General features: G+C 33.5%; 1 protein-coding gene across 1 annotated transcript; it reads right to left on the bottom strand.

Annotated features, from left to right (window-relative positions):
• Positions 1-3,639: 3,639 nt before the first annotated feature.
• LOC149538440 (protein NRT1/ PTR FAMILY 2.13-like) lies at positions 3,640-7,186 on the bottom strand. Its single transcript, XM_089802820.1, has 4 exons — positions 6,967-7,186; positions 6,655-6,872; positions 5,553-6,106; positions 3,640-4,435 (listed from the first exon to the last, which is right to left on the bottom strand). Exons 1-4 carry the CDS (start codon positions 7,184-7,186, stop codon positions 3,640-3,642), a joined length of 1,788 nt encoding a protein of 595 aa, XP_089658946.1.
• Between the last annotated feature and the right edge of the window lie 1,139 nt (positions 7,187-8,325).

The following is an 8,325-nucleotide window of genomic DNA, read 5'->3' as shown; positions in this document are numbered from 1 at the left end:
TGTAAATTTTACATAGTAGAAAGCTACATTCAATGACATAACAAAAAAATTATGAGACATTTTATAGATGACATTTAGTAACTTTGTACATTTTCTATGTTTCAATGTATTTGATACATTCATATTATTATAGAGTAGTCTCAAAGATAAATTTAATCTTCTTTCTATTTTAGAATTTAACCTTCTCCTACCCTATATTCCTAAACCAAGTTGCTAAACATCCATATTGCAAAATAATCTTGCTTGCCATAAATTATATTGCACTTTAGGAACTATGTTGTACTACATACCTCTATTGAATCCTTACAATACTATAAAGAAAAAAAAAATGTTCAGGTTGTTTTGGAAATTGACAAAGTATCAACATGATCTTATGAATTACAAATATTGAGTATTACAAGTAGTAAATTAGATCTAAACAAATGGAAGAGGATAAGTGGAAATCCACAATGGTAAACAATTAATTTTATAAATAAAATCAAAAGAAGAAAACCAATTTGGAGAAAACACATGATTACATATAGACAAGTAGGTCCCTAGCTAGGTTACATATAAATGATAAGAAGTGTCCACCATGTATGATATATTTTGATTAAAATTTTTTGGAAGAGGGTCTTGAAGCTAGATAATAAAAAACTAATAAAACCATCTTTGCCTTGGGCCATTATAGACAAGTAGTAGAGAAGCACACTCTAACCCCAATGGTTAGAGACCCACCCAAAACATAGAAAAATAAAAAATTAATCAAAACCATTCATGTTCTTCAAGTAGTTTCAACCATCCATACTTATAACTAACTTAAGTCTAAACTTTAAACTACTAAGCTTACTAACCATGTTCTACATAAAGCAAGAAACATATAGTAAAACCAAAAAGAGTACTAAAAACACAAGAAAAGAAACTAAGTCTATTTAATGTTCTCCCAATCTTCATTGAGGTACTTGATCTCTTCAGCCAGTTCTCAATTTGGATGGCACTCTTCATTTCCTCACAATTTGTTTCCTTGGCTTGGCTCGCCTTTTTAGTTTATTGTTCCATTGATGATTCCAAACATGTATGATATGTTACTTGTATGGATAGGTGGATAACATATGTCAAAATTTATATGGTTCCATAATATATTTGGATGTTGTGATTAAGTATAGTGGAATATGGCCCAAACCCTTACATAAAAGTTAACACCAAGTCCAAAGACATAAAGATAAGGTCACGAGAAGTGACATCCATAGCACAAAACCAAACCGACAACTACTAACCAATAGACCAAAACCAATAAAAAGATAAAAACAACTAAATCCGGTTGGGAACACAAAAATAGAAGCCTAACCAAAGCCAATAAGGCCAAAAATAAAAACCAATAACAAGGAACCAACAAAACCATTGTGCACCATTCACCAAGCACCAAACTAGCCACACCCAACACACCCAAAAACCAAACACTAGGGACCTAGCATAGACCCATCATAGTTAAAAGTGGAAGGCCAACTTACTACTCATGCATCTCCTTAAGTTGTTCTAGGAAAGATAACTTGGGAGGACTGACAGGCATAGTCTCACTCATCCCCTAAAAGCTATGAGATTACCATCCTCTTTTCTTCAGGTCTCCTCCCTACACTTCTTCTTTGCCAAACTTTCTTCAAGCTTGAGTTTTAGGCCACCAATTCTAGCTTCCATCATTTCCTAAAGATAATTATTGTGGGCTATCAAATTTTTAATTTTCTCCTTGAGCTAGTCCTAACCTTTCTTAATAGCCATAAGAGCCTTCAACATTTCATCCTTCTGTTCCTCTAAGGGCACCCTATTCCAGAGATTCACCACCCACTCCTTGAGCTTCTCCCAATTATGCAGTTTATCTCCAAGCTCTCAACCCACTTCCCACAACACTCTATCCCTGCAACCTGAAGTCTAGTCCACCAATTTCCACTCTACCTCTACTATGGCTTCCAACCTATTCATTTTATGGAAGAGAAGCCATCTAGCTAGAGCTTTCAACATATTGTAGGATAAATCCAGCTTAGTTGAATGGAGAGAAAGGGTTTCCAAATTCATGGTGCCATTCTCAATTTGAAGAACATGGCTTGGAGAGTGTCACCTAGACACAAATATATAAGGGTTTTTGTGCTCGTTGTCTAATAATGTTTTATTACCAACAAGTTAAAGGTTGTGTCAAGTTATGGAAGCATAACATCTTGATGTGATTAACACATATAGTCTCACTAGAGCTTAATGGATGTGCCTCCATGTGTGCAATGTGACATCTAGTATAGGGGTGTGAGGATAATGTTACATGTCAATGCATGAGAATTTTATTGCATGCATGAGGCAAAGCAATTAAAAAAATTATGTACTCAATTATGTTTGGATGATTTTTAGTAGTAATAAGTGTTAAAAGAGAATCATCACAATGAATAGATAGATCACTACCACATTATCTCAAAATCTACATAATGTTTAATTACTTCTCTAAAAGTCATTACATTAATTTCTAATCAATTCAGCTGATCACCTTTAAATTAATTTATTTTCCCATACAAATATTATAAATAATCAAGTTAACCTAACACTATAATCCACGTAGATTTGTAAATTATAATTATTATGTTTTACTTTTATGATTAGAAAGATTTCTATTGTAAATCTATATCCATCATTTAGAAAAATAAAGATTGACCTATTTGATAAGATCTTTAATTTAATACAAAGATAGATTTAAAAAATATATATTACTTTTAAAAGAGAATTTAATGAAAATATTATAATTATTTAGAATGCTTTATAAAATAAAAATATATAGATTTGTTTAAGTAAAAGATTAGAACCTAAAATTCAATTACTTAGGAAAACACCAAGATTATGATTATAATAAAAAAGATGAATAGAAAATATCACACTTATAAAATTCACACTTTTAAGTCTTAAGAAAACTATTGCTTTGATGGCAAGTATAGTATATGCAATTTCTAATTGTTTGATTTCTATACAACCTTGGTATATATATAGAGAGAGGGGGTACCTTGCAATCTTGAGTTGCTTTATGTGAGTAATTTCTATGCTGTCTCGGAATCTATAGAAGATTTTTTTTTTAAATTACTTTAACAAGTATGCTGCCACATAATATTGAGCTGCTTGATTCGGACTATGCTTTGTTTCAATCCATATCAGAAACATAAAAACAGAAACAATTTATTACTTTGACATGTATGCTACCATGCAATCTTGAAATACTTGATTTGGGCTACGTCTATGCAATATTGGAGCATATATCAGAAACATAACAATATAAATACGTTATTACTTCGGCAATTATGTTGCCATTCAATTTTGAGATCATTGATTTTGGTTATGTCTAGACAGTCTTGAAATCCATCTCAAAAAACATAAATTATCATAAGCACTTGTTAAGTATGGCAGATATGCTGACATATAATTTTGGGTGATGAACGCTATAGAACCTTGAAATACACACAAGAATCATCCCAATATAAACGATATAAGCATGGAATTTTCAATTGCTTGATTTCGATAACTATCAGATTACACACTTGGCTGTATAATTTGCAGTCCGATGGCTGCATAGACAACACCCTTGACTTGGCAAAACAAAGATCATCTAGGAAAGCAAGAAAACATCGTGTTTTTTCAAGGAGGGGAGATGTCACGCAAACCATAGATTTTATCCTTGTATTTATACCACTGAGCACATGCTGAGAAGTAACCCAAATTAACGAGCCCCATTACGCAGAGAAGTGTATAAAAGTAATCAAGACGACCCTCGTTTATGTTATTTGCAAGCCAGTTGCTGTTTTTGTGAATGATACTGATCAACAAACTGCTCAAGTAGTATCCCGCTGCAATCCCCGCAGCCACCAAAGCTGTGGCTGTGCTTCGTACTGTTTCTGGAAATTCTGTATAGAAGAAATTAATTTTCCCTACGCTCAGAAAAGCTTCTCCAAAGCCCATTATAACATGTTGAGGAACCAACCAGAGCGCTGAGATTTCCTCTGCATTCAGACGCTTTCTTTCAACTATGGCCGCCACTGCCATTGCTACTGTGAGAATAGCCATGCCTGTGCCTATTCTTCTCAGCTGTGTTATTTTTATCCCTATTCTTTCTGCCAAACGAACCACCACTTTGTCATACAAGGACAATGATATTGCAGCAGCTAGAAGATTGAAGACACCGTAAGAAGCCGCTGGTATTTTGAAATGAGAACCCAAATGCCTGTCCATTTTCAGAGCCTGCAACACTGAAAATGTGCTCTGCTGGGAAAATATAATGGCGGGGATGACAGTGCAGGACCAGATTGTCAGCGTTTTAATAATTGATTTAAGTTGTTCCACTTGATCAACTGTGGAGAGTCTCCATGGGTTCTGGTTTATATTCCCATCTGAGGAAAAGTCATCTTGTGTTTTTATGGCTGCTTTGTTGAGAAACCTGTTAACAATTTTATATAATGGGAAGAGTTTTAAAAATGGGAAGAGTTTTAAAAATGGGCAGAGTTTTAATAAATCTTGCTCTAGTATTTTTAATTTATGGAAAGAAACAACTTGTAAGTAAGTCATGAAAATTTATAAAAACAAAAGTTCTTTAGTAGTCAATTTTGAATTGATAGGCAATGAAAACAATATAAAAAAATTCAGTTCATTGTACTCTGTAACCAGTTTCGGATCTTTTATATTGTTAAAATCAGTTTTTCCTCAACCATTTGATTTTTGCAAGTAAAAAAAAACATATTATCCCTTTTGCTTAATTAAAACTATGATAAGTATCACAAAAGTGAGTCTTCATACAAGCCCTATACGTTTTGAAATTTGACTTGTGTTCTGTCTTTTCTGAGCGTCCTAGTCATTTTAGGGCATGCTTAATTGATAACTTTAGTAGTGTAGTGTCAAATGTATCAGTTACTATCCTGGATTTTCAATTGCAGAAGGCCTGTCCACTATGAAAACTTATCACTATTGATGAACAGCAATGAAATCCTCTGTTAAAGTGAGAAATTGATTATAGATGCAGCAACTGCAACTTGTCCAGAAAGCAAGGAATCTCCCAGCACTTGGTGAGAAAGCACTTTAGTTGTCCCTGGAGAAAGGACAAGGAGGCGCTGACAAATTTATTTTAGTACAATTACATCAAAAGGGACAAGTGTAACATGGATGAAATGATGATTTTCTACTATACTATATTACTATTTTGGGAGTCTTCTTGTTTGTTTTTACTTTGGTAGCCTTTTGATATTTTTAACTTTGATTCTCTTTTATATTTTGTTAAAGAAAACTGGCATTGGGAACTTTTTATCAGGGCTGTTCCCAGTAATAGCAAAGAAGAGAAACGTTGCATAAATTATATTAATGCTCTGCACATTGCTGCTATTAGATTGAGATAATAATCTTAACTTCAGCTTTAATTCAGTTTTAACTTGTACTAAAATCTAAATTCAATCTTTTTATGCTATTCCATCTCCCATCTCCACCTCTTTGGTATTGAAGACTACTACGAATTTGTTTTCAAAGCTATCTCAAGGCAGGTAAATATTGAGGTGAAAGAAAAATACCTGAGCTGCTGCGTAAGTTGAAGCCCTGACTCAATTTTGTTTCCCTTGTATAAATCCTCTTCATTGGATGGCAGTGGCAAATTCCTTTTCTTGAGGCAGGCCACTATCACTTGGGCAAGCTCTATGAAGGGGCTGCCCTCTGGACGAACAAAATTGTACAACTTTGTCCCAGAGAAGAAAAATAGCATTGATATTCCTGTCAGCAGAACACACAGCCCAAACCCTAATGCCCAGCTTACACTGGATTGAATATACACAATTACAGTGGAGGCTATCACGACTGAAACAAACAGAACACAATAATACCAGTTGAAGTAACTCTGAATCTGTTTCATTCCTTCCGCAGTACCCTTTTCAAACTGATCTGCCCCAAAAGTCCCTGAATTGTATCTTATCCCTCCCGATGCTGCAATTGTTAAGGCAAAATAGAGATAGAGAACTGCATACTGTTTCCTGTTGGGAGCATCACATCTTCCCAGAGCTTGTAGTTGGGGCTCACATGGAGGTGGTCTTAAGGAGTCTATCATGGCCGTCAGCATTAGAATGATCATTGCCTGAAACACACGCACACAATTACTCAAAAACTTGGTGATAAAAAAATGGTAAAATGGTCCTGGCTAATCTCCAGATAAAATGTATCAAAGACCAAAAAAGTCAATCATGTTTTTTTTCCAGATTTGTCAAATTGCTTTGGATCACAAAATATACAGATTATTAAGATCAAAAGTTAAATTTTTTTAAAAATCAGTATGTTTTTAATTTTTTGAAATTTAGTCAATAATACATTTTGTAGGAAGGATAACTGAATCCAAAAAATAGGCTCCTATGACACTGTTCTTTCACACATGATTCTCAAAAGAAAAAAAATACTGTGTTAAGAAGATTGTTCGGAAAGGCAGTGTCTAAAATCAATTATGTATATTTTTGTTTTCAAGTATCGATCATTTAGATGGAAGACTGTGGTATGAGATCTCGATGTAAAAACATAGGACAATCAGTTTTGAAAACAACAATTTAATTACGATATGAACCGTGAAAAAATCACACGTCACTGTCTAACAAACAACAGTTCATGGGCATGCAATTATAGTGGGGAACTTACAATAAATGAGAAAAATGAGCCAATGGAGATAGCCCAGTATCGGCCAAGATATGCATCTGCAAGGAATGCCCCTAGCAATGGAGAGAGATCATTCCCTCCATTAGAGATATTGATGATATGAGTGGCCTCAATACTTTTTATGTTAAACTTGGTAATCAAATAAACAATCATATTTGCAGCGAGGCCTGTGATTGCTGCTCCAGCGCATAGCTCATTTCCTGCATACACTAGTCAAGAATTAAACACAACATCCATAGATAAATAATCTGATGTTGAATTATTCTGTCCTATGATAAAAGAAATTCAAAGTACCGATAATGAAAGGAAAAGTCTTCCATCCTCCACGTTTCTTCTTCATGTTTGGTGGGTTCTTCTCTAAATCTTCCTCTACGTTAACAACGTCTATTGTAGTTTTCCCAGATGAGAAACAATGAAAATGGAGAATAGAATGAATCATCTGGTTAATGCTGCCATTAGAGCTCTGCTTTCCATTGACCTCTAATGGAAGAGTGGGCTCTGTAGTTGCAGCCATGTTGAATATATTTGCACTGATCAGAACTCTAATTCATCTCTTTATAGCCAATCTAGGGTTCGACATGAGATCTTCCAAGAGAAAGGAGGAGTGATTATTGCGCATATTTGATATTGGAAAGATGAAATCAACAGGTTCCATTAAGGACCTGGCTATCACAGCACATTATTCACAATGAACAGTGTGAACAGATTTCCACTAAGGCAAAAAAGTTGAGGAGATAGTGGCATAAGGAGAGATGAAGGAAAAGGGTATCAGAGCATTATGAGTAAAATAAGGATTTTCAACCGCCTCACCAATAAATGATAAAGGAGTATGGTGTCCCATTATCAGATGCAGCTGAAGCACAGCTTTATTCGCCAACTACACAAGTTGAGATAAAAGCGAAGCTTAATTAAACATTTGTTTTCTAGGCAGGGTATCAAAATCATGCTTAAACCTTTTCATCTTCAACTAAACAACTAGCTTGTAAAGAAGCACGGCCTTGTTTATATTTTCCTCAGCATCTACTAAGTTTTGATAGAAATTTAGAGCTGAGCACTCATTAGGTTACCTGCAAATAATAAAAAACTACTATAAAACAATAAAAATGTTGAAAATGCACTAGAAATTTGTAATCTACCATTGACGACATGTATATGTATTTTATTATGTACTTCACTTTGATTTTTTTTTAAAGTAATTGTATAAATGTAGTTCTTTCTAGGTTAAATTATGTATATGATTTTTAAATGATACTTATGATCAGAGTGAAGAGATTGATAGTGTAATGTAAAAATCTTACACACAATTTAATCTAAAAATAGTGATATTTCAATTTGATTTGTAAGGTGATTTGTGTATAGCACCTCTTTAGAAGTATTGATCTTTTGAGTAATATAGATTGATCAGATTTAATTTGAGAATTGTAATTATTATTTTTTATTAAAACTAAGTGTTAAAGATTCGAATTATGATTTTAGTTTGAATGATGATTTATGTTTTTAGTTTATTTTTAGTGTTATAAGTAAAAAATTATATTTGTTTAAGGGAATGAGCTATTATAGGGTTCAATAGTTTTATATCTATCTGTGCTTATAATTTTTTGTCTTACTACATATCAAGTTATATATTGTAAATAAGTAATTTACAAATAAATA

The sequence above is a fragment of the Cupressus sempervirens genome, chromosome 9, assembly GCF_028749045.1.
Source record: "Cupressus sempervirens isolate cs-2001-9-10 chromosome 9, ASM2874904v1, whole genome shotgun sequence".
Taxonomy (NCBI): Eukaryota; Viridiplantae; Streptophyta; class Pinopsida; order Cupressales; family Cupressaceae; genus Cupressus; species Cupressus sempervirens.
This window is presented reverse-complemented; position numbering and strand designations above follow the sequence as displayed.

Coding starts and splice junctions, on each gene's coding strand:
- LOC149538440 (XM_089802820.1), bottom strand. CDS start 7,186: ATGGCTGCAACTACAGAGCCCACTCTTCCATTAGAGGTCAATGGAAAG. Junction 6,873..6,966: donor GACTTTTCCTTTCATTATCG/GTACTTTGAATT, acceptor TAGTGTATGCAG/GAAATGAGCTATGCGCTGGA. Junction 4,436..5,552: donor CAACTTACGCAGCAGCTCAG/GTATTTTTCTTT, acceptor AATTGTTAACAG/GTTTCTCAACAAAGCAGCCA.